Raw genomic sequence first — 25,744 nt, 5'->3', positions numbered from 1 at the left:
ATTAACATCTACTGATGCAGAAGATGTAGGGGTGAAATATTGAATACGGTATATCTTTAAAACCCCATGGCGCAAACATTATAAGGTTTTTTTTGACCATTGATGTGTTCCACATGCAGGGCCGCATCTGCCATGAGGTGCGATGAAGTTCCTGCCTCGGACTTTATATGATTCCTATTATTATATGATTCCTATGTATATTCCATTTAGTTATCTTTAGGTATTTAGCTCATTTATAGCGCTACCTTAGAATAAGTTATTTCTGTGGAGACATGTTTTAACGGGTATTGTCCCAATCAATCTAGACCTTGGTCACCTGTCAGTGACATATCCACGCAGTGGTTGCTTAGGTATCTACCTATTATTTTTAGTCAGTATACAGTATTTATATTTCTTGTATTATTATGATGTATTAAAGTATTGATTTTTATGAATTATTTATCCTGCTGTACTCTCACCTGTTTTTTGGTGTGTATACTGCGGGGGAGGCTGTGTACTACTGGGGGAGGCTGTGTACTACTGGGGAAGGCTGTGTATACTGGGAGGAAGCTGTGTATACTGGGGGGAAGCTGTGTATACTGGGGGTAGGCTGTGTATACTGGGGGTAGGCTGTGTATTCTGGGGGGAGGCTGTGTATACTAGGGGGGAGGCTGTGTATACTGGGGGAGGGAGGCTGTGTATACCGCAGGTAGGCTGTGTATACTGGGGGAGGCTGTGTATTACTGGGGACGGCTATGTATTACTGGGGGCGACTGTGTAATACTGTGGGGGGGGCTGTGTAAACTGGGGGCGCCTTTGTATACTGGGAGAGCTTGTGTATACTAGGGGGAGGCTGTATTTACTGGGGGGTTGTGTAATACTGGGGGAGGCTGTGTAATACTGGGGGGAAGGCTGTGTAATACTGGGGGAGGCTGTGTAATACTGGATGAAGGCTGTGTAATACTGGATGAAGGCTGTGTAATACTGGGGGAGGCTGTGTAATACTGCATGAAGGCTGAGTGTACTGGGGGAGGCTGTGCATACGGGGGCAGGGGGGGGGTTGTGTAATATGGGGAGGCTGTGTACTACTGGGAGAAGCTGTGTATACCAGGTGTGGTACTGAAGTTGGTGTAGCTCTGTATACTGTTTAGGGAGGATGTGTATATAGGGGTTGGATTTTAATTAAACTGGGTGCCTTATATGGAGTAGTGTATATAATTTAATTTCAGAGTATTAATATGTGGGCTGTTATAAATTAGGGGAACGGTATACAGGCAGTCCCCGGGTTAAGTACAAGATAGGTTTGTTCTTAAGTTGAATTTGTATGTAAGTCGGAATTGTATATTTTATAATTGTAGCCCCACCCAAATTTTTTGGGGGTCTTTGTGACAATTGGATTTTAAAAATGTTGGATTGTCATAAGAACCAGGATTAACAATAAAGCCTAATTGCTGACACCTTTAATAACTATTACAGCTGTTTATTGTAGTCTAAAGCTAAAGTACAGTAAATTACCATCATCCATAGGTCTGTTTGTAACTGGGGTCGTCTGTAAGTCGGGTGTTCTTAAGTAGGGGACTGTCTGTATAAATAAAACTGTTTGCATACCAATTAGTTGAGTGCTGTAGTTCAGAGGCTGTAGTTACTAATCAATAAACCATGAGTTCTGTAGTTACTGTCATTTATTCGGGGACTATATAATGGATGTTTTATGTGGGGAATACTGTGTTCAGTTGTGTTGTGTATTTAGGAACACGGTCTATTATAATATAAATGACTGTGTTTTTTTTTGGGGGGGGGGGGGTGATGTGCGGAGTTGTGGTGTATAGAGGTGAAGACATTTGACTGAATTCTGCAGAGATAAACCGTGACTGGGATAAATTGTAAAGACGTCCTCCTAGTGATGGAGCAGATCATCCCCTGTAAGGTACTAGATGTCCCTAATGTCTGTGTCTAATGACTGGCTACAAGTGTGTCAGGTAGCATCATCCGGCACAGTGGGGGGGCTGCATTTTCAATTTTCAATAATATTACTTGCAGTGATTATGTCCCAGAGTCTATTAGTATATACATTGACTATTCCCAATAGATCTGTTCTAGGACTTGTTCTTCATCTCACCTTCAATGCCTGACACCTCTCTGTATCTCCTCACATCTCTGTTGTGATCTCCAATTATGTCATTGCCTCATTTTAACACCATAGCAAGGATTTCTATCCTCCCTCCTTCCCCATTATCTCCACTGATCTAACATGTAACATCTCTCCAAGGCTGTGACCTGCTGCTAGGAAGCACAACCCTTCAGCGCCAGCCCCTAATTCCCACCTGCAACTCCCAACAGGATTTTCTCATTGCTGGTATATCATCCGAGCCAGAAATAGCGCAGTCTATACACGATGGGTATAATTGGCCAGGACTAATGCAGGCTAGGAAAGTTTCAGCTTCCATCACCAAAGAGAGTGGGAGAACTGGACATCTCCTGAAAAAATAATGAGGGTGATTTAGAAAGACCAACAGATCTGGGCACCTACTTATGTTCCTGGCAGGAGTCCACAGAGCTTCCAATGCAGCACCAGGGGATGTGCCAGTGTATGTAGTGGATGTAGTGTGGCACTGTGTGTGCTGGTACCTCCTGCGCTCTGATGTATTGCTCTGGAGGAAAGGGGTGTGCACACAACTGAGACATCAGAAGCAGAAAAAAGAAAGCTGGACTCTTCCCTGTCATAGCTCCAGGGGTCTACTATCCTTAAGCTGAAGTTACCTTCTCCCCTGCAGTACACAGCAGGGTGCCAGCTACTTTGCCCAGTGTGCCATTTCTGCTCCTGCAGATAAGGTGACCCACAGATCTCCAGTGGAGGGGCTGTGATGGGGCTGTTTAGTATTTCTCCCTCCTCTCTTCTACATATGGGTGGCTGGAGAAGGTGAATAGGGAGGAGAGAGAATGTGTTAATCCTGCTTTATAGATGGGACTGAAGAACTGTGGTAGAGATGGGGTGCAGTCTGCAGCATTGGCTGAGTCTCTATTCAAAGTGATGCTAGCATCTTCTACTGGGTAACAGGATTTCCTTCCACTGCATCAGGGTGACCTGGAGAAATAGAATGGCAAAGGATGTCTACTGAAGTAGAAAGTGAAGCAGCTGCTGAAACCCCTGCAGATACCCCAGCTGCAAATGATATACCTACACCTGAGGTGGATGTGAATGAGGAGGTGAGCAGTGAAGGTCATTTCTACTATTACTATATCCATACAATGTCATACCTTACACCTGCAAAACATCACCAGATACATACATAGATGTCAATGTGTGTGCTTATGTATTCATGCCTGCATTTTACATACAAACATATCTGATCACTAGTATTATTGATTTATATAGCACCATCGTGTTCCATGGCGTTGTACATTATACAGGTAATAATATATCTATAACCATTGTCAGATAAGTATGCCATATTGTATTATGTTACTCTTTCGTTTGAATTCATAGACATTGTAACAAATTCCTCGGAAATCTGTCAATGGCAGAGATATGCTAGGCTCCGGCAGTGTAGGGGTTACATTAGCGGTAGTAAGGCACTCGGGCTGCAGTGCTGAGCATCCTTCTTGATACTGCCCCTCTGATGAGGGATGTGTAGCACCAATGTGCTGCTATGAGATAAGGCAGACATCCAGGCAGCACATAAAACACAATCCAAAGGACGTGTTCAATGCAGAATCTTGCAGGTCCTATTATTTTTCTGCAGGCTTCCCGCCCCTGTGTGGCAAACACAATGCGCCGGGGAAAAGCTCTGCTAGGTCCTATGACAACAATACTTATCTCTTTGTCAATTCTGCATTGAACGCTTTGCAGGCGTGAGGCTAAAAACACTGCAGTTTTTCCCAGCAGGGTTTTTTTTTTCAGTGAGTTTGCAGGGATGCAGACCTTTGCTGTGGATTACCATTACTTCAAAACCTAACCTTATTAATATCCACAAGTTATACCTGTCCAGACTGCGCTTCCTTCACATGGACATTTGGAATTGATGGATCTGCGGCAAAAAAAGTCAAAAAGTTTGCATTAGGTTATTATGTATGAAGTAAAATCCGGATGATGATGATGCAAGTCGCTTCTATTTGCATAGGCATGTGTGATGTAACCCTGCTGGTCCATACTGCAAATATCCTAGGGTGCAGTTTAGAGGTAGCGGGGGCTATGTCAGGTCAGATACGTGTTGTTATAGACAGTACTAGCATCTCATTGATTTGTGCATTTAAAGTATTATTATTATAAAATATTCAAATATTGGGAAAGGAGTAAATGCAGAATGACGCTACCGCTCCCTGCAGTCCATTACTGCTAACAGATCTGAGACGGAGCTGATAGAGGGAAATCCCTCCATTAAATAAACATGTTCCATGAGGATGTAGGAAAAAAGGTTGAAAGCAGGCAACTCCTTAAAAAAAGACCTTCTACTGTTACCTAGTAGCTATTCCTATGAAAGACATATGAGATATGTATGTGACATGTCATCCCTATTCAAAAAAGTGGCAACCAACATATTGGGGCACATTTACTTACCCAGTCCAGTCGCGATCCCGCGGTGTGTTGTCTGACGCTGATTCTGGTCTGCCGGTATTCACTAAGGTCGTGCGCCTGATATCCAGCAGGTGTCGCTTCTGCGCCAAGGTCCGCCGGAGTTCACCTTCTTCTTCCTGGTGCATGTGAGTTCTTGATCTTGCGACACAAATAATTTTTTAAATTCCATGGTTTTTCCGAATGCGTCGGGTTGTCCGACGGCCACGCCCCCGATTTATGTTGCATGAAAGCCGGCACCAATGGGACACAATCCGATCGCGTGCACCAAAATCCTGGGGCAATTCGGTGCAAATCGGAAATATTGGGGAAACCAGATGAAAGTGCAGCGTTCGGACCCTTAGTAAATGAGCCCCATTGTAACTCATTTCTGAAATGCTGTGTACTGAAACAGCCAGGTGAATGGGAATCACTTTTTCTGTATTTCACATATACTATGTGGAGAGTCACTGTGCTGTCACTATCACTTATCTTGTGGATACAGAGGGTTCGGTCGCATACTGGTCTAAGAGGCCCATATGATGCACCTTTCATATATGAGATGAATAGTACTATAAATAATACAATATGCCAGCAGTCCCCCATTATGTACAGCAGTGATCACCAACCTTTTTTTTGTCCTGGGACCAGCTGTGAGCATAATTTTTTTCCATGGGCCAGTGGGCAGGGTGGATGGGGTCTGGTGTCATTGTCTCATAGCCAAAAATGTATGTTTGCATGCGATGTCCCCATTCCTACAGCATACTCCCCTTCTCCATTCCCCCGCAGCAGTCTTCTCTTCCTTCATATCTCTTCTGCATCTGGGCATTCACATTTAATTAAATTCATTTGCAATTTGACAACATTTCTTCAATAGGATGTTATCCAACATGTAAAGGTAAGTTAGGTGCCACGGTTGGGTTCGACTTTGGCACTTAACAGGTTAACTGCCGCAATCAGTGCCAGCACTGACCGCGCCAGTAACAGGTGGGCGTCAGCTGTATTATACAGCCGTCACCCGCTGTGTGTGGAGAGAGCTCAGCTCGTGAGCTTTCTCCATACACCCTTCGCAGCACGAGGACGATAAAGTTCGTCCTTGGTCGCAAAGGTGTTTATAACGGTTATAGCTGTTTATTGTAGCCTGGGACTAAAGTACAGCAAATTACTAACATCCAGAGGTTGGTTTGTAACTAGGAGTCAGGTGTTCTTATGTCGGGGACCGCCTGTAATTGGGAGCCTGGCAACTTCAAGTTAGTAGGCATCCTAATCCTCACTTTGGATAAATCGAATGAATATCTCATGTTTCTTGATGAACCCCATCCTGTAGTGATGACATTTTATCTAGCAAAGAATCATATTTAGCAATTAATCTCCTAGATAAGTATTATAACAAATTAGGGCATCACGGTCTGTGCCAAAAAAAGATTGTGAAGCTAATTGAATATGAAAGTCAAAGCAAGTATTAAAGAAAATCTGTCATTAAGAATCTACTTTCTAAAGTAGTTCTGGAGGTAGATTTTCTCTCCCTGGGAAATTTTATTTCCCATTCTGAAATAAAATTTTATTTTCTTCGTATGCAAATTAATTGCAGGGGCTACTGAGGGCGTGGAGTAGCTTCAGAGGTAAAGGCTACTCCACGCCCCATGAAGCCTCTGGAGGTCTGCCAGGCCTCTCAGCGTTCTCTCTTCTGACGCATCTCCGTGCAGTAGCTCCTGTTCCACTGCCATCGATAGCCGACAGACGAATAGGAAGTGCTGCGCTTGTGCAGAGCTCCCCTGCTGCAGACACATCACCAGCTGTGAAACAGCAGAAGCGCCAAGGGGAATATACAGTTTTATTTCTGAATGGGAGAATAAAAGTTTTAGATTAAAACGGTTATCTATGGCCCCTTTCTTCTAAAGTCAACTTTTACAATTATGCTAATGGACCTTAGGGGCTTCCTTAGCTAGGGGCAGATTAAGACTGATGTATATTAGTAGAAAACCAAATCTCTTCTGGTAATAGGGTCATAACTATATGGGCTATAAGTCTCTCATATATAAAATATAGAGGACACCATGTTTAAAATGACACATGGTAGGTGGGGGACCTTATACAGATACTGTATTGCATTGGTGCTAAGTTTTTTAAGTTAAGCCCCTAAACACTGAAAAGAAAAGTTGGACAACTTTGGCAGCAATAGGGTGATTCAAGGGATGTAAGTACAGAGCAAGTCAATTTTATTGTGCCAATTCTATGTTCCTCCATAATAATAGTCATAAATCTTTATTTATACAGCGCAATCAAACTCCTGTTTGCATTACAAATCCCTCAGGAAATAAGCTGCTACTAGAAGTGTCTGGCAGGAGACTACTGCCCAATGACATATAAAGTACACCTGCTAGACCTAAGTCTGCAGAAATATGGTGAGAGAGGTTTTGGCTGAGCTAGCATTTGGCTGACTGCTATTTTACCTTTCTATAGTGAGCAATCAGTGATTGGGATATTTTTAGAACAATCATGGGATTAAAGTATGCAGGTCAAACACAAGGCCCCACCACATATTATACAGCCCACAAGGTCTGCAGCATGTAAAAACTTGATGCAAGTAATCACTTGGTGCCACAACCTTTTGGCTAGATCTTCCCTGGAGCTCCTGCTGCAGGCCACGCAATGGCCCGACCAGATAAAGCTGACCTGATGGTAAGATGTTGGTGAAAAGGAACATTTATGAATGGTTGCATGTAAAACATTACTGTGTTAGAGTAATACTCTTCAGGTAGATTAAATTATGTAACGACCGACAATAAACACTCAGACATCATTTTCAACGTCTTAGGAAATATCTCCAAAGACCTCACCCAAAAAGCCTTTATTAATACACATCCCTATAACGGGAGTTTCTGAAGTTGATACAAGGAGGAGTTATTGGTGTTAATGGGTGGTACAACTTATAAAATGATATGTGGCTAAATACATAATTACATGTGATAGCATATTGGCAATATCTTGTTGTGGTAAGGGAATGGTATGTGCGTTAATTGGTCAAGAGGAGAATTTATACATTTATAGTACCATCGATCCTCGGAAAGAAACCATAAGGCTGATTTGGCCCTTGGTTAAATTGAGTTTTATGTTCATTAAAAGGTCCTCATCCTCAGCCCTTAACTCTTGTAGTATGCTATGATTCGGTACAGGGTGTATGGAGAGAGCTGTTAAGTTCCTTGGTCGCACCGGAAGATGAAGCCCGCCAAGATATACAGCCAGCATTAGGAACATAAAACCACCAAAAAAATGGAACCAGTCAAAACATCAAGTACATATGGATTATTTATCATTAGATAGACTCCTTAGGACAGATTGTAAAAATCCAGTCCGATTATTGCAGAATAATCGTAAAATGATTTAAAACACATATTCGAAAGGAGTGACTATGTAATTTATCTGGCTGTTCATATTGCACTAGCAGTGATTTTATATTTAAGCTACTATTTTTGAGTGCCGTGAATAGGCCATTGCGATTTTTTTTAAGAACTAAAAAACACCAATGCAATTATACTGCCACTTTTTGATGCCAAAAAGTCAAGAAAATCCAATACTAAATGTCCACCATACAGAAAATCCTAAGCTAAATGTCCCCCAAAACATGGCTGTAGAACTGGGGGGGGGGGGGGGGGTTAGTATTTTTTTCTTCCTGTACTGGCAACTACTATGTTTTATCAAGGTTGAGAGGGCATCAACATTACAAATATCTTTGACACAGTAAAGATCCTGTAGGTTTTATTTCTCATAATTATTGGATTTTTTACATTTTGCTCTAAAAAGTATCATATTTTGTTAAATGCAGAATGAAGAATCTATTAATCATTGTACAATGCAAGGTTATTTTTCTAAAAAAAAAAAATAAGATCGTAAATTTGAGTAATGTCAAGGTCACAAAGAATGAAGTTCTTGTTGATTTTCACTTAGTGTTGAATCATGCTAGTATGATTCCATCCAATTTTGCTAGCGTTCAATACCTTTGGAATTTGGCTTAGACTTTCCCATTTCATAGTCATGAGTAACTATAATGCATCCCATCTACATGCATCTATGCATTTGACCAGTGACATACAGTGGGCACGGAAACTATTTAGACACTTACTAAATTGTTCACTCTTTGTTTCATTGCAGCCAATTGGTAAGATCAAAAGAGTACACTTTGAACCCCATCATGATAGAAAAAACCAGAAATGGAGATATTTTTGCTAATTTATGAAACAACAAAAACTTGGTCATAAGTATTCAGACCCTTTTCTCAGTATTGAGTAGAAGTTAGTGGAAGCCATTTTCATGTCTCTCCAGAGATGCTCAGTTGGGCTTAGGTCTGGGCTCTGGCTGGGCCGGTCAGGAATGGTCACAGAGTTGTTCTGAAGCCTCTGCTTTGTTATTTTAGCTGTGTGCTTAGGGTCATTGTCTTGTTGGAATATGAACTTTCAGCCCAGTCTGAGGTCCAGAGCTCTGGATGAGGTTTTCATCCAGGATCTCTCTGTACATGATGGTATTCATCTTTCCTTCAATTGCAACCAGCTGTCCTTCACTGTTGGGATTGTATTTGGCAGGTGATGAGCAGTGCGCTGCTTTTCTTCACACATACCGCTAAAAATTATCACCAAAAACTCATCAGAATTTTAACGGTGCAGAAATTAATTTGTAACCTTGGCCAGATCTGTGCCTTGCCAAATTTCTGTCTCTGAATACTTTCCATACCCACTGTAAGATGAGTGGTTTCTAGGTCCTTCTGTTAAAGGACGTCCAATAAATGCCATGAAATGCCACTGAAGTCTGCCCACTGACGTTGTGTATGACCCCATCTAGAACAATTCTTAAAGGGAGGTTCCCCTAAAACAACACATTTTTTCCATTTACAAATTAGAGAATTTCCATATTCCCATTTCAGTGAAGCATGCAAGAGGGAACATAGAACCCTTTATCTACTGATTAAAGAGGGTCCCAGCAGTCGGACGTGTAGTAACCATGCATTTATCGGCGTGTATTTGTTGTAATGGGAAACCCCTTCAAGGCATATGTGGATAATCCATTCCTAAACAACCTTCTACAAAACAATTTCCCTATGTCAGTGGCTGAGTAAGCAGTAGAATGGTCAATTGCAAAAATGATTCAACCATAAAGACATTTCAAAATCAATAAAATTTTATTTGTTTAACACTGCCTGGTATTACTTGAAGCAGAATCCACCACTAGATCTTAATATCAGATGAGAATCAATAACGGGATACACAGAGGAGCTTTCTCTTTTTACACTATAAACTCTGTTCTCTTATGGCATGCAGGGTTCTCTGTCTAGTATTCTCAAGGCTACTATCTACTAAGTACTCCGCTCGGCAAAGTATGAGCTTGTGGATGAAGAGGTCAATGAACTTTGTATGGCCGTTTCCATTCAATCAGGCTGACCTATTGATCACAGGCCGAGCACTCATCTGCCACTGATAACCCTACCCAGAATAATTAGCAAAACAGTTTTTATCAAATACATGGATTTTCATCAATGTAAGTCGCATTACTTAGAATTGCTTGGTACAGCATATATAGTACTGTGCAAGAGGGTCCAAATAAACATATATTGAGATTTCTTTATATATTTAAATAATCTCTCTGAATAGCATGCAAATGTTTACTGTCCATGTATGTATGGCAGTGACTATAGTGCTATGGAATTTGATGGTGTTTTTATAAATAAAGATTATTATTAAATGAAAACTACAGCTGTTGTGGAAAAGCTTCTGAAATTAAAGGGGTTGTCCCATCTAAGCAAGTTATTCCCTATTCATAGGATAGAGCCTTACTTGCTGATCGTGGGGGTCTCTGTGATGGGACCTCCACAGATCACAAGAACGGCCTCAGCTTCTTACAGATGAATGGGGCACCCATGAGCATGTGCAACCGGCTGCTCCGGTCATCTCTGAGTGCGACGGGAGATCTGTGGGGGTCCCATCATTGAGACCCCACTGAGATATCCATCATCGTGGATAGGGCATGTCATTTAATAGATAAAAAGATGTTGGGAACGAGATCTACACCGGATGCTGTATTTGGAATCAATGAGTAATTTTTGTCCCACTATGGACCAATGGACATCAAAATTGTGGTTCTTATATCTGTATTTATCTACTTTAATACTATGGATCGGGGAAGCTCTGTCTGGGTTTGCATGTCCCTCTTAGAGCTACTGCATGCCATCCATTCAAATCAATGATCAACCATGTTATCCACGAAGAAAGAATGCCAAAGGGGGTTTCTCTCTATTCTTCATGTGAAATCTCTTTACACATTTTAGCCGTGTAAGATATATTTTTAACTCTATTTATAGAACTTTTTTCAAAATGACCCAATTGATGTATACAATATGGCTGGCCGATACAAATGTTGTCACGGGTGCTCCCGCGATCCATGTCGCGGATCGCAGGTTCACCTGTGCCTCACTGTGTACCTGTCCCCGTCCCCCTGCCCAAACTTACCTCTCCTGGCTCCTGGCTCTGCTCCGGGTCCCGCCGTGCAGGCCGCACGCCTGCTAGGGCATGCGCGCTGAGTTCTCTGGGCCAGCTTCCTTCCCATTGGCGCAGGTCACTTCCGGGTTTCCTATATAACCCGGTGGCTCCCTTCACTCCCCACTGGATCTTCAAGTCTTCTGTGGTCCGTGTCCGGTGGTCCATATCCTGTGGTCCGCGTCCGGTGGTCCATATCCTGTGGTTCATGTGCGGTGGTCCATATCCTGTGGTCCAAATCCTGTGGTCAGTGTCCGGTGGTCCGTATCCTGTTGTCCGTGTTTGGAGGTCCGTATCCTGTGGTCCGTATCCTGTGGTCCGTTCCCGTACGACTCTGCTCCTGCTGTGCTTTCCAGGGTTCCAGCCCAGTGGTGCCATCCTGTTCTTCTGCTGTGCCTTCCTGGGTTACAGCTCAGCGATGTCTTCACTCTGTACTAGTGTTGCCAGTGTCCCACTGCGTTCCTGCTGTCATCTCAGGCTGTGACTGTTTCCTGCATTTGATACCTTGGCTGCCACCGCGGGTCTCACACCAAACAGGTCCACAGATTCTTCCCATAGAGACTTTCCCTACACTTGTCCCCACAAGTGTGACAAATGTGCATAGTAACTACTCATCCATTTTACTATTTAGGGAAATTAGAGCATCCTTAAAGATCTTATCTCGCTCTTCGGTATGTGTCATTATGATGAACATAGACATTATTTTGTGCTTATTATTATGACACATAATAACGGCATAAAGTGGTGTGAAATCCAAGAAATTGTTCTCATGACTGATGTAATTGCTGTAAGAATTATATGATATCTTAATGTTCAGTATGCTGGGTTTTAGTAATTTCTCATGCAGATTAGTGGGGAAATAGGTCAGTGTGTAAATAATGGATTTTCCAGCTATGGTATGATAAGCTATAGCTATTGCATATTTAACTGTATTTTCCTGAAAAATAAATAATATAAAATTTGCTGATAAGAAACAGTCACAAGTATGAGACGGGGATGGTCTAGTTATTTTGGACTGTCTACAATTGTCAATCAATGTATAAAAATAATCAAGTCACTTTATAAATATTATTTGTGAAAAATTCTGTGTATTCTTAATTAAGAAGATTATTTAGTGTCACTATAGAAACAGACTACAAACGTTGTGTAGTCTGATGCCACAATTATTCCTTCTTACTAGAACACATTTGGTAGGTAAACAAAAAGTAGGGGACAGATGGAATGGGGAAACACAGTGTTGGCATCAAACTTCAGAGAATTTCTTTGTAGTCTGTAAATATGGTGATAAACAGACCCACATAAGAGCTGTAGGCAACAATAGATTGTTAATCAGGCAATTTATTTTAATTGCAATAATGAATCTACATTTTTTTAATAACATACATGTGAAGAATTTTCTGATGAATTAAATTAAAGGAAATCTACTACAAGGATAAAGGATTGTAAACCAAACGCATGTACATCCTGGTGTGTGCCCCCTCTGGCAAGATTACCTTCTCTTTTAGCTTCTTATTTCCTGGTTTTTACAAAAAAATGGCTTTTAAAATTATACAAATGAGCCTGAGGGGCTCCAGGCTCAGGTTTATTTGCATTTATTTTAATTTTATGCTCAAGTTCCTATGTAAGACAAATTAGGACTTTAAAATAAAGTCCATTAGTTGACAAAAAATAAAGCAAAAACAAAGCAAAATTAAATATTAATTAAAAAAATAACCCCTTCCTTACCAACAGGTTAGATATCAATACCGGCCACAGTATTTTTCTCATTTGTTTTTTGGGGGATTTTGAAATAATATTACAATGAACAATAGGATACAAATGCTCAATGGTACATAATAAAATTCTTTGCATGTTGCAATCTTTCAGTATCTATAAGTGTTACAGTGATAAACTACACAGCAAGCTTGAGCTAGCAAAATTGTGAGGGGTAAGGAAAGGGAAGAAGGGAATAACATAAATAAAAACAGTCTGAAATCATTAGCATACGACATTGTTTTATAATATATAGCAAGTCACAATAGAAGGATCTTTCTGGTCAAAGAGAGAGTTTTTTTTTTTAAAAAGAGGTGTAAGGAGAAGACTATTATTGGATGACCTATCAATCAGAATTTTCAGTAATACCAGAATTGATGGAGTTTGATTACCATATATCCTAATTGTTGTAGAAAGAGGGACCTTTATTTAGTAAAAAGACAATAAATGTTTTGTACCAGCAATTGTAGTGAATCCTTTTGATTATTTTGTGTAGTGAAGGAATTTATGGTGAGGTATCAACATTTGTAGACAGTAGATCTAAGGGAGCATCTAGTATAATAGGGAAGCCACAAAGGTGGGATAGGAATCTGCCTATTTTCTTCCATAAATTATTTGTATCTGTACATACCCACCAAATATGTAGCAGAGAGCAATTTTGCCCATATATCCGGCAATCTAGAGGGAGACATGTAGGCGAGAAAGCTTTACTGGTGTCAAATATCATCTATATTGAAGTTTTCTAACACTTTGATACGGAAAAGATAGCCAGGTAGGCTGCATGCCACTGAGAACTGAAAGGGTGTGACATAGTATTTAGACCCCATAGTAAAATCATACTTTTTAAGAACCCTGTAAACTCCAAAATGGTATCAATTAAAAATAAAACAGGTCCCAAAGAAAACAAGCCCCTGAACAACAGATATATATTTTTAAGTCTTGAAATTTGGTAACAAAAAACTTTTTTTGTAAAGAGTTTTATCATGAAAAAGTAAAAAAAAAAACATGATTGAAATTTTGAATTTAATCTTTTGTAATTAATTTTTTTTAATGTATACTCCTTTTAGGAGGAAATGGGCAACACATATATCTCAGGACTTGCACCACTAATGTAACATCTGTGCCAATGTCTATGTTTGTCTCTTGTGTGTGAACAGTGGCTTAGGTTTCTGTGTTTGGATTGATTGAGCCACACCCTGCTCTTTGCATTTCAGCCCTTTGCAGCTGATGGACAGCTCCTCCGTTGTGCTGCTGGAGGCGTGTCCAACAACTGCCCTTCTTAAGAACACACGATTTACAGACGACCCCTAGTTACAAACGGACCTATAGATGTTGGTAATTTACTGTACTTTAGCCTTAGGCTACAATAAACAGTTATAGCAGTTATCTAAGGTGTCTGCAATGAAGCTTTATTGTTAATCCTGGTATTTTTGAGAATCCAACATTTTTAAAATCCAATAGTCACAGAGTCCAAAAAAAAAAATTTGGCAGGGGTTACAATTATAAAATATACAGTTTTGACTTACATACAAATTCAACTCAAGAACAAACCTAGAGAGCCTATCCTGTACGTAACCTGGGGACTGATTGTACCTGCCTACTCCCATCAGACCTTGCTGATTATTCTCATGTGTTCTTTAATGCTCTTGCTATTGTGTTGCTTGCTATTCTGTTTATTTGACTTCTGCTTTGCCTACCGACCATTCTATTTGCTATTCGATTCTATACCTTTACCACCATCTTGGTTTTTACCTGCTGTGTCTGACTCCGCTTGTCTGTCCGTATGTGTTGTTTGTAATGTTTCGTGTCGTGCATCTCCCAGTGTGACCCCACTTTCCCGGTCTCAGACTTGTGTTAGTTTTCTGTGCACCAGTGTGAACACTGGTCTATCTCAGTATTTCTGTTAACTGTCCGCTCCACCATCCACCAACTGCCAGACGAAGTAAGTCTTCCTGTCATCTTGTAGGGTCACTCCGGGAGCCCTAGTTAGGTTCCTGATAGCGGGTTCGCCTTGTCAGGGCAGTGTACTTAGGCCTCTTCCACACAGGGCAGTTCACATCAGGGTGCAATGCGTGAAAAACTGACGTTTTTTGCTGCTTTTTTTGGTCCTTTTTTCCTTGGAGTCATTAGCGTTTTTGTGTTTTTCACGCGTGCATTGTTCGCGTTTTTCTTCCCTGGCTGCTTGTGCTGCATCAATAGGTTACATGAACGGTTATAATTTATAGGACACAAGGAGAAATTGAAAAGGGTTCCCAATGTGAACTTTTTCACCAGGGTTCTGGAGGCTTTAGTTTTGCCCTTTTGCTGGTAAAATCATAATAATTGGGGGAGATTTATGACAAGTGTCTGAGAGCATGATGGCAACCAATCAGAGCACAGCTTTCATTTCATTCACAGCTGTGGGAAAATGAAAGCTGCGCTCTGATTGGTTTCCATTGCCAACCAAAACAGTTTTACGTCAGAAACTTCTAATAAATCTCCCGTATTAAAATTGTGTTTTTATGCAAAAGTAGGCTTGACACTGGTTTTGGACAAATGTAATATTTTTTTCTTATCATGCAAACCCAGGTATTTTGTAAGTGGTATAGTGAATTCCAGATTTGCCCATGGAGAGTGAAAAGTCAGCAATAGTCTGTGTATACCAGCTGCTCATCACCAGCGAGCATGGTCCACTTTCTACATCCTGTCAGCAATAGCTCTAGCCCTGTCAGCATTCGCTATGTGACAGAATTAATGCTGTCCGCTAGCTGTTAGACGCCATCATGTCACTTTAGTTTATAAACAGATCTAAAGAAATCAGATAGCAATGTCTGATATTTGCACATAAAAGACTTGTTTAAAATGTTCATTCCTGATAGGATTATCAGTTCTTATGCAGCTTTTGTTCAGATAATTAATGATACTTCACATGTGAATTTTTACATGGCTCCACAGTACATGCATCCCATGGCGCTACAGTACATGCATCCCATGGCGCCACACTACATGCATCCTATGGCGCCACAGTACATGCATCCCATGGCGCCACAGTACATGCATCCCATGGCACCACACTACATGCATCCCATGGCGCCACACTACATGCACCTCATGGGATCGGTTTGTGTTCGTATAGACTGCTTGCTACACAGCATCCCAGAAAGCCCTAGCATGCAAAAAAACAAATTGGGGGTTATTTATCATTAGGCCGGCTCCTGGGGACAGTTCTATGTCCTTTTTTGGAGCTCTGCTGCCTATCAGATTTATTAAAGTAGCCCAAATAGTCCTTTGAGAATTTTTAGCAGTGAAAAGTCCCAAAAAACCTCAATGCGATTTTTTTTGGGACTTTTTTACTCCACAAAAGCTGAGGAAAACCGATGATAAATAACCCCCATTGTTTCTGTTAAATTTAAAATGAGAAAGGAAAAGTATGTATTATGCAAAACATACAAACAATACCCCTGAAACAATTAAATGACAATATTAAATATACTTTAGATATTGTTATAATATAATTGTTATAGGTCCGGCTGTTCCTCTTTTTCTACCTAATAGGGTTTATTTGATGTATCTGGTGGGGTTCTGCGCAGGATTTATCTCTACGCAAGGCTGCGTTTACAGGTTGCCGTTCAAACTGCATCGTAAATGTATTGTAAAGTTCTAAAGTAAACTTTTAAAAGAATCCATGCTGTAGCTTCACAGGCTGTTACAATGAGCATAGCAGGTCTCCCCTCCCCTGCTGCTGCTGCTAGATTACAAAGGCAGAGGGAGGAGGGAGAGAGCACACCAAAGACCTTTAGGCTCATTAGAATAATTTTAAAAGTTGATTTTAGAAGGAAGGAGGCAGTGGATAAAAATATTAGAAGATTGTCCCTGGCTTGACATGCTGGATTTTTCATTTAACTGGGGAAAAGCATTCATTGAATAGGTTTCACCTGTAACTGCAGGAAAAGCAGCATTAGCAAGTAATGACACCCGTTATGATGCAGTTGTAATTGCAACATGTGAATGAGCCCTCAGTTGTTGTTTGGCTTATGCATTTGTTACACCTGCTTATTTTTGTTTATTGTTATAGAAATAGACATACAACATTCTATTTCCTGGAGAGTTTTATTTTTGCAGGAAATTCATTTTAAACGTGATTGTGCTGTAGCCTAAAGACATATTTACACAAGTTCCTTTGTCCTCCATAACTCTATTTTTTCATTGATGAGTGGATGTGACATAAGTCATCATCGATCCCTTCTCTGTGTGATTCTGAAATGTGTTGAGGACTAGCTTCACAAGTTCTACAGCTCCTGCTGTGCCTGGTAGCAGGACACATAAATGTTTCACAAGTGTATTCACAGATTTCAGCCTCAAAGGAGCCCGTTTATATCAGCAGTTCCTAAACCTTTTTTCATAGCCCTTTCCAGATGGTCTATTAGGTCATAAGGATGCAATAGCGTGCTTTCCTATGCCATAACTTTAGAACAATAAGATAATTCAGGGATAATGGGGCACATTTACTAAGACTAGTGCAAACTGGGCAGTGCAACACATTTATGTTGGACTTTGCATGATAAATCTGGCACACAGACCGACTGAGCACCGAAGCGCCCCCTTCAGTGCAGAAATTTGTGTTGCATGATGTCCAGTGCAGATGCTCCACAAAACAGTCGCGTGCAACACAAATGTGGTGCAGATACTTCTTAAATACCTGTGCATGCAGTTTGCACTAGAAAGAACGTGCAAAGTGCGACAGAAAATTGGCGCACGGCCCTCAGTAAAAGTGCTCCAATAATTTTTAGAATTATTTAAAAATGGTAATAAACTGGTATTGGTTCTGAATACTGTAAGTCTTAGGACAAGTTAAAATCAGCACAACACTTGTATCCATGCACCGGTGTTGCTTGATCCGCTTGGGTCAGTTGCCACTAAACATAGACTACCTTTATTGGAAATAACTTGGTGGCCAAATGTAGTTAAATCTAAACCATAGTACAGGTGATCCCCAGCTTATTTTTATCTAATTTGAAATTGTGTGTAAGTTGTGGACTGCCTGTTTAAGGTTTGACTGGTGAAAATAAGAAGACCACATTGACAAAGCACTCAGTATAAGCCTTTAGCTAAATGTATTCAGTGGTACAGTGGATATGCTGCCTTACAATATATGTCATCAGACCAGTGCAGAATGGAACCAGACAGTTCTCGTCTGCGCCAGATCATTGTGTCTAATGCTGGATGATTAATCTGGTGCAGGGGAGTAACTAGGAGAGGCGGGGCCCCATAGCAGACTACTAAATGGGGCCCCCTTTCTGCTTAAAAATATACATATTTCACTCATATATACACACATTTATATACTTATATACATAAACATACAGTTCTTCACTCATGCACACACATTTATACATCACATGTACACACACAGTGCAATATACAGACATATGTACTCATCCAGTATATACACACACACCATATTCACATACAGCATATACACATGACAGATACAAACACATATACAGCTTATACACATCACTTATATGTTATACACATATTATGCTGTGCAATGTGCATATACTTTATTCATTGATCGGCCCCCTAACACTGTGGGCCCCATGGTGGCTGCTACCACTGTAGTTACGCCTTTTGATCTAGTGCAGTATAAGACTGGTGAGTCCTACTCACACCTCCTTTTGGCTGGTTTATTTTGCTAAACCACAATATTACATGTTCTGGTGCACTGGCTATTTCCTACAAGGCTGCAAGCCCTTTTACCCATGGTCACGCCTCTTATTCAACCAAGTCAGGAAAACTGCCTAAAAATCGTCTAAAAACCCCAATAAATGTGGTGCACAGCATTTCAGGCATCAAGACAGATTGATACTCCCATTGCTTCTATGTTGTTCTTTCATTTATACCATTTACTGTCATAGTAAATGGTTTCCTAATTGCAGCAAAATGTCTGTTCTATAGTATTTAATTGTAATTGGTTTAGGGGTTGACATTGCGGTTGGATGGCATTTAGAAAACGGCAGCTAGAAACAGTGTCCATTTATCTAAGAACTATACATTTGATGTTACAAGTATCTATTCTTACATGTCCTATATTTTTTGTGTCTTGCAGCAACGTCCTGAGCAGCAGTCATTGAGTGCCTGTATGTGCCGCGAGTCTCACTGGAAATGTCTTCTTCTCTCCATCCTTATGCTTGTTTGCCTTTGTGCTGTCACTTGGTGCCAGGTTACGAGTGTTACCAAGCTCAGCTTTGATAGCTCACTGAAGGGAAGGTCTATGATCTACCACGGTAGTCCTTGCTCGGATGGCTATGTCTATATACCCTTGGCCTTCCTAGCAATGCTGTATGTGGTTTACCTGGTAGAATGCTGGCACTGTCATGCCAAAAATGAGCTACAGCATAAAGCTGATATTAGTAGTGTGTATGATCAAATACAACGTATGCGGCAAGCTACACCTTGCATCTGGTGGAAGGCCATTAGTTACCACTTTGTTAGACGCACTAGACAAGTCACTCGATACCGTCATGGCGATGCCTATACAACTACTCAGGTCTACCATGAACGGGTTAACACTCATGTGGCCGAAGCAGAATTTGAATACTCACACTGTGGGATCAAAGACATTTCCAAAGACTTGTTGGATCTGGATCGCCATCCGGCAACAAAACTTAAGTTCACCAAGTGCTTCAGCTTTGCTAACCTGGAGTCAGAAAACTCATATCTCACGCAGCGTGCCAGGTTCTTCACAGAGATTGAAGGACTAGATGACTATATGGAAGCAAGAGAAGGGATGCAGTTAAAAAATGTGGATTTCAAAGAGTTAGTAATTGCCTATGTCAATCTAGAACGACTACCATGGTATGTTTCACACTATGCTTTCTGGGCAGCAGCTGTACTTATGTTGTCATGGCCACTACGGGTTTTTATTGAATATAGGACTGCCCATGTTCATTATCATATTGAGAAACTTTTAGGGATGGACTATACACCGCAAGCAGTTGTAGAGGAGCCTATATACCGATTCAGAATGCCACGTGTCAGCACCTTGGACAGTACAGAATTGGAATGGCATATTTGTACCAACCGCCAGCTGATCCCTAGCTATTCCGAGGCAGTTCTAATGGACCTGACGGATGCATCACTATGCAATGGGTACTCTGCTTGTGGCTACAATGGCGTCTTGCGTGGATGTGACGGCTGCAACAGAGCATCCAGCAGTTCATCAATCTTCTCTCGCCATGCTATGCACAGCTGTAGTGGAGGGCGATCTCACCTCTCTCTCAGCACCAGCCGCTTCTCCCTATGCCAGCTACACGGATCTCATAGGACAGGTCTTTGGAGGAGTCGCAGCAGTAGTTTAGCAGAGCGTGTTTGTCAGGATGACCGATGCTGCTCCTATTCTAGCCAACTGGCAATTAACGAAAATCCACCCACTTACCACGACGCACGTTTTTTCCCTGTCCTCATAGTACATCGTCAGGAAGGATGCAGAACCAGAAACTTCTGTATACATCGTTCTTCCTGCATGGAAACATCCTTGTGAAGGGATCATTAGTGAGGAAAGTCCAGCTCACAAAAGGCACCTTTATGTGTATGGTAAAAGATGTTCACAATAACATACAGTTTTTAAAGATAAAAGAAAAACCGAAATAGGTTATGTACTTCACCAAAGTTCTGGAATGTTAGCAAATGAATGTCTTGGACATCTATAGGAAGAACATTTTGTGCTGTATAACTTTATTTTTCATACGTTTTCAGCCTCTGAAATAATAAAATGCAATAATTTATGAGTAGTTCTTAGCAAAAACAGTACTGGGATGTTATTTAGTAGTTAACCATAAAAGTTTCAAAGAAATTCAGGTAGTATAAACCAGAATGTCTCTTAAACATCAGTTTTCCTGATCTCACAGATGAGACTTACCAACACTTACTTCCTTCCATCCTCTCCCAGACACATTCAAGCTTGGCTGATCTCTTCTCTTCTGACCATTAGGAAGAGTCAAGAGGACTCCCCATACTTATTAACCAATCAAATTGTTCTGCATATTAATATTTTGTCTTATTTTTTGCTGTTTTTGCTGCAAGTCAACAAATTTTTTGCTATGTGCAACTTTTATGAACTACTAAACCAGAGCTAAACAAAAGTGTACAGAGGGTTTCATGGTGATGACCACCAGATATAACAGTGATACCACATGTACAAAGCCTCTCACATAATGTGTCTTAAAGAAATAGCCTCAAAGCAAGTTGTCCCAGATATAGTGAAAACCTTGAAGGGACAGTATCATACCTCTGTTATTACACAACACATCAGAAATCCATAGGAATAGGTGCTAAGTTGTAACATTTATTAGTTTATGCAAACGTCATATCAACTTTATTTCACAACTTTGACCTCATTTTATATATAATTTACCATATAGTGTAGTAAAAGTGTTGGTGGTCTTTCTATTTACTACATTCAGAGACTTCTGCAGCCAATGTGGTCCGTGGAGATAACCAAATAGAATAGAACAAATATATCACCATCGTATGTACTATATGTGTTATCTACAGCACATGGTGGATTGGTGATATCTATCTATCTATTGACCTTTATTTGGCAGAAGGTGGCCACTATGAATGTTTTGTGTACTTTGCCTAGTTACATATGATACATTAATGTATATACAATAAAATACAAGTTCTTTGATATAAAAGAGTAGCGCAAACAATCAGCATAACTAAATATTCTATAAAATAACAAAAAATGCAATGCCAAGGTGTAAATATGTTGCTGTATAGAGAAAGTTTAGAATATGATGATGGAATATTTGGAATAGGTAACTTTCAAAAATAAGTGGTTCTATGGGAACTGAACCAAATACAGTTTTATTACATTATGTCAAAATAACCATTAGGAACAAGGTTTACTGATATTTCTAATTCAATGTTTTCGTAATTTAGCAGTAATATCCTTGATATCTATAGGCCTTATTTTCTCTCTCTGGTGTTATAGACTTGAAGTCTTAAAGGGAACATGTCAAATAAACTAACCCACACTAACTAAACATATATTTGAAAACTGATGTTATGCAGAAATACAACTATCCCTATATTCTTCTTCCCCATACCTGTTCAGTTCCACAGTCTGTGTGTAAACTTAACTCACCATCGATGCATGTTTATATTCTTCTAGCTCAGCCTCCAATTTCTTGATTTACATGGGGGTCTGTTTTCTCTTCAGTCGAATAAACTCAGCTCATTTACATCATTCACCCCTCCATCAGTAAAGAGAAAGCTGTTGTCTGTGTAGTACATTATCTCCCTCATTCACCCCTCTATCAGGAATTCTCTTCAGAGAACACTCTCTCAACCCTATAATTCATCCCTACTCCAGGAATTCTCTTCAGTGAGTCACACAGCCAGGGTTGGAGGCGCAGCTGAGCAGGAAGCACATGAATATACTTGATTCAGCCCAGGGGAAATAGGTTGATTGGATTCACATGGGGTAATTTGTATTGATGGTGAGTCAACTTTACAAATTGACTGTGGAACTTACAGGCATGGGAAGGAACCATATAGGGATAGTTGTACTGCTATATAATAGTAGTTTTCAAAGAAATGTTTAGTGCGGGTTAATCCAACTAACAGGTTAAAAAAACAATGACCAGGACACAGTAAAAAATATTACCAAACATAGCCCTGATTTTGAAAAATGCTACCATAACCCCATTATGGATTTCTGTTTCCATATCACAATATGGCTACCATGGTTTCACGATATGTACTGTGTGGTAGTCCAAGACATTCCCCTTTGGTGGATACTAGATCATAGTGGACTAAAGGATGTTTCATGATGACGTGACCATAGGAGCAGCTATCAGTTTGATTGTCATCTCAACATGAAGCTTTCTAAAGTTTCTTTCTATGGGGAAGTATTTTGGACTTTCAAAGTACATACAGCTGCCATTTTGGGCTCCTTTATCGATAGGCATAGGCAGCAGCTTTTCAATAGGAGGGCACTTATTATGTTTGGTTTTACTGTGCAGTGGACTCTTAAGATATTTTTCCATGAGTTAAGTGTCCAATGCACCCCAAAGGATATTGGCTTATGTCAATGCTGTTCCCTCCACTAGGAATAAAATCTATCAAGCTATAAAAAAAAACATGCCCCATGACAGCTCCTGGATGCAGGGGTGTGCTAGTTTACATACTTCGCCACCTCTCTACTAAAGGAGATAGTCATTCAGAAGTGAATAGAATGGTAGCTGATTCTTTTCATGTGGAGCTCCTGAAACCCCACATTTTTATGATTTGACAGTGTACAAATGTCAACAGCAGGAAAACCCCTTTAAGGTTAAGATCTGAGTTGCAGGTTCCATAAGAAGCCTTTGTTACGGTTATTGTCAGCCAGACAAGACAAGAGTAATCTGCTAAAATGATGAAATGTGATGGAAACCCATCAGAATTGGTATAGATGAAAATATCAATGCAAATGAATGGCAACAATAAAATAATGCTTGATGGACAATTAGATGGTTTGTAGATTTTGGTTGGAAGAAAGTATGGACTGCTAACTAAGAGCAACTCTATGTAAACTTTATATGCACAAATAAATGACCAGTGATGGCGGACATCTCCAGAGACATGTCGGCATGAGAAAATCCACATTTCAATAATATTTCAATTCACTGTACTCAATAAATGCCTATATTACAAATGAATATATACATTGTAAACTTGTTTCCACTAAACTATCATAAGACAATGATATCCTCTGACTTAAGTATGAAGGACTGCAAAGAAATAGACTATAATGCGATTCTCAAGATGTGTATATAGTATACTGTACTATGCAGAGGACTGCACTGACTTGTATGTCAGAAATATTACGTCATCTGGTCCAGTTGTAGCTCCTTGTAACTGTATCAAGATAGATTGTGAACAACAATACTTTATTTTTCTATAGCAATGTTAGATTATATGGTGCTGTTACATGATTCTTCTTAAATGACGCTACAGAATTGCATGTTTTTACCTTAAGGCTTCTAATGCCCTAATATATTTGATATTTCCAAACATAAATTAATACAAAAGCTAATATTTGTTAATGGGGTTGTCCAGGCTTTTGAAAACTTGTATATAAGGAATGGGCAAGTCAAGGGTGGCCCTGCAGGGGAAGAACGGGTAGAATAGAAGAATTAGATTTTTATTATTTTTCTAGACCCCACCTAAGCCTTTTTTTTTTTTTTTTACAAACCCAGACAACCCCCTTAATATGGCGTCCTATAGAAGTGAAAGTATGAAGGGCAAACAGAACTGGATTTACTTATTCATATATGAAATACAAATAAAAAGCATTTGAGCCCCACCAAATCATTGCCTATTGGTAAATCTGGTCCTATAAATAATCCCATGTTGAGTTAGCATGTCAGTGATTGTATGTAAAATATTCTATGTTACAGACTAGTTTCTTACGGCTTGACTGTTGCACCATAAAGTAATTTTTTAAATAACTTGTGTTGCGTGCTTTTTCTTGAAAAATATTAAATAGACTAAACTTCTCCCCTGCTTCTAGCCTAAGAAAATTTTTTTCCAGATTCATGAATTGGGCGCCCATTCTTCATGAATCTGGCGTCCCCTGCACTGCTCCGACAGAGTGCACCAACCTTTTTTTGTGCACCTTTAACATGGGTTTGTGCAACACATTTCTGTTGAATTCTGCATGATAAGTGTGATAAATGGTCCGACTGTGCTCCGGAACGGCGATTTCAGTGACAAAATTTGTGTTGCGTAAAGAATAGTGCAGCCGAAACTCAAAAGGGTCACGTGCTACACATATGTTGCGCGGACAATTCTTAAAGAAAATCTACCATTTGCTTTTATACATTATGAACCAAACAAACCTTGCTGTAGCTACACTGATGCAAAAGCATGTCTTGTTTAATCCCTAAACTGAGTGGTTTTTCTGAAAAAAACTATTATAAAATTATGATAATGAGGCTCTGTCGCTCCTCTGCCTGCTCAGGCACTTCTCCTCACCCTAATAATGCACTGCTTCAGAGAATGATGTAATCACTGTGTTGTCCCTGAAAGGCATAAGTAATCAATCACTGCACCATCCCGCAGCTGCTGTGTATGAGTGATCCAGCTCAGGTTGATTAGTCCTGACTGGACAGTTCAGGAAGCTCCGTGTAATGTGCTTATGCATGACAGGTAGCATGCAACCCAGCTTTTTTGTACTATTCACACTAAGGCCACATGCAAAAGAACAGATTCACTTTGTGGACCACAAACAGTTGAATCTGATCCCTTATTTGTGGCGTTTCTATCATAGACACCATGTGAGCACCACTTACATCACAGATATCAGACAATCCTGACCATAAAATGGCTGCAGATGGAGGGTCATGTGATCTCTAACTGTCCATGAACAATCACCCTGTCAGGACCTTATGATAGTATTCGTAATGCTCATAAGGCGATTGTTCATGGACAGGTAGAAATTACATGACCCTTCATCTGCAGCCAGGAATGTCTGGCTGATGAGGTAAAACACTTTACATATCAAGAAAGCAGAACATTTAATACATGTATATTGGTAAATTATCTAATATTCTGCCCCCCCCCCCCCCCAGACTTACACACATTGCAAAAACATGAGGTAAAGTGGCCAACCCCTCTGATGCTGGATAGACTATACTGGATTGCATCTTATACCTCAGGTGGTAATAGGACCATACCAATATATTACAAAAGCACTTTGCTTGTTCAAAAAACTTGAGAATTGATGGTTCGGTCATGATGGGGAGGAGATGCAGACGTCCGCAGACACAACAAAAACACATTGGGGGGGATTTACTAATTGTGCCGCAAGGACGACTGTCGGCACTGGAGATCAGTCTCCGTAAAGCACAGCCCGATGTATTAAAGTGGTGCACGGCTGTTAGTGACTACTGGGTAGACGGAACTAATC

General features: G+C 40.3%; 1 protein-coding gene across 1 annotated transcript; it reads left to right on the top strand.

The window, feature by feature from the left end:
• Positions 1-2,383: 2,383 nt before the first annotated feature.
• Positions 2,384-24,263, top strand: LOC140069698 (transmembrane protein 151B). The gene is made up of 2 exons (XM_072115702.1): positions 2,384-3,186; positions 18,896-24,263. Exons 1-2 carry the CDS (start codon positions 3,088-3,090, stop codon positions 20,327-20,329), a joined length of 1,533 nt encoding a protein of 510 aa, XP_071971803.1. The 5' UTR covers positions 2,384-3,087; the 3' UTR covers positions 20,330-24,263.
• The last annotated feature ends 1,481 nt before the right edge of the window (positions 24,264-25,744 follow it).

Source organism: Engystomops pustulosus, chromosome 7, assembly GCF_040894005.1.
Source record: "Engystomops pustulosus chromosome 7, aEngPut4.maternal, whole genome shotgun sequence".
NCBI lineage: Eukaryota > Metazoa > Chordata > Amphibia > Anura > Leptodactylidae > Engystomops > Engystomops pustulosus.
This window is presented reverse-complemented; position numbering and strand designations above follow the sequence as displayed.